At 31.4% G+C, this 738-nt stretch overlaps 1 protein-coding gene across 2 annotated transcripts in view; it reads left to right on the top strand.

Moving 5' to 3' along the window:
• The first annotated feature begins 319 nt into the window (after positions 1 to 319).
• LOC111864978 (set1/Ash2 histone methyltransferase complex subunit ASH2) overlaps positions 320 to 738 on the top strand; it is a 30,047-nt gene continuing 29,628 nt past the window's right edge. For both annotated transcript variants that reach the window (XR_002842878.2, XM_023852638.2), the window contains exon 1: positions 320 to 560. Coding sequence is in view for 1 of the 2 variants with exons in the window: in XM_023852638.2 (XP_023708406.1) it covers positions 538 to 560 (23 nt within the window). In the remaining variant the exon portion in view is untranslated. The remainder of the gene's footprint in view (positions 561 to 738) is intronic.

Below are 738 nucleotides of genomic sequence, written 5' to 3'. Positions count from 1 at the left end.
TAGCTTTACTTTTACAATTATGTATGTGATTAACTCTGTGGTGAGAGTATAAAAAATGTTCATGAAGGTGAAGGGCAATTCCTTAATATCGGTGATGGTAACTGGTCAGTAAATGTGAGAATGGAGACTTACGGTGCATATTTTTCAGAGGGTATGAAACAGTGTTCAACGTTTTCCGTGTAATATATTTGCTATTGTAAATATTGTAAGAAACAGTATATTAAAGCAACCTTCTACGACGGGAATGAAAATTTTAAACAGTTGTCAAAGTAGCGATATTTCAGTACTGTACTGTGTTGGTCAACCTGCTAGGATACAAGGTGGTGGAGCTGCGTAGTGGAATGTTTTGTTTATGTTTATTATGTTATCGTTACTTTAAGATTAATATATTTGTGTTTAAACAAATCGATGTCGTCGTTTAGGTCCTTTAAAATTTTTTATTGTTAACATAACCATTAATTCAATCAAGATGCTGTAGTAATATAAAAGAATTTAAACTGACTCTTTAGAGTTTGTAATTAAGGTTATAAGTGTAACATGGCGGATAGAGATTTTCCGAGGTAAAGATGCTTTCTTTAATAGCTGGTATCAGACAAAGACTCTAATAAAATTAGATCAGGTTCAGAGTCCGTATATAAACTTGACGTTACACAGTATATTTAGTATTGTATTGTATTGTATTGTATTTATATTTGTTCAAGAAATCCAAAAAAGGATATAGAACATGTCACAGAACTA

The sequence above is a fragment of the Cryptotermes secundus genome, unplaced genomic scaffold (genome assembly GCF_002891405.2).
Source record: "Cryptotermes secundus unplaced genomic scaffold, Csec_1.0 scaffold209, whole genome shotgun sequence".
Classification (NCBI taxonomy): domain Eukaryota; kingdom Metazoa; phylum Arthropoda; class Insecta; order Blattodea; family Kalotermitidae; genus Cryptotermes; species Cryptotermes secundus.
The sequence above is the reverse complement of the archived record's forward strand: the minus strand, read 5'-3'. Positions and strand labels throughout refer to the sequence as shown.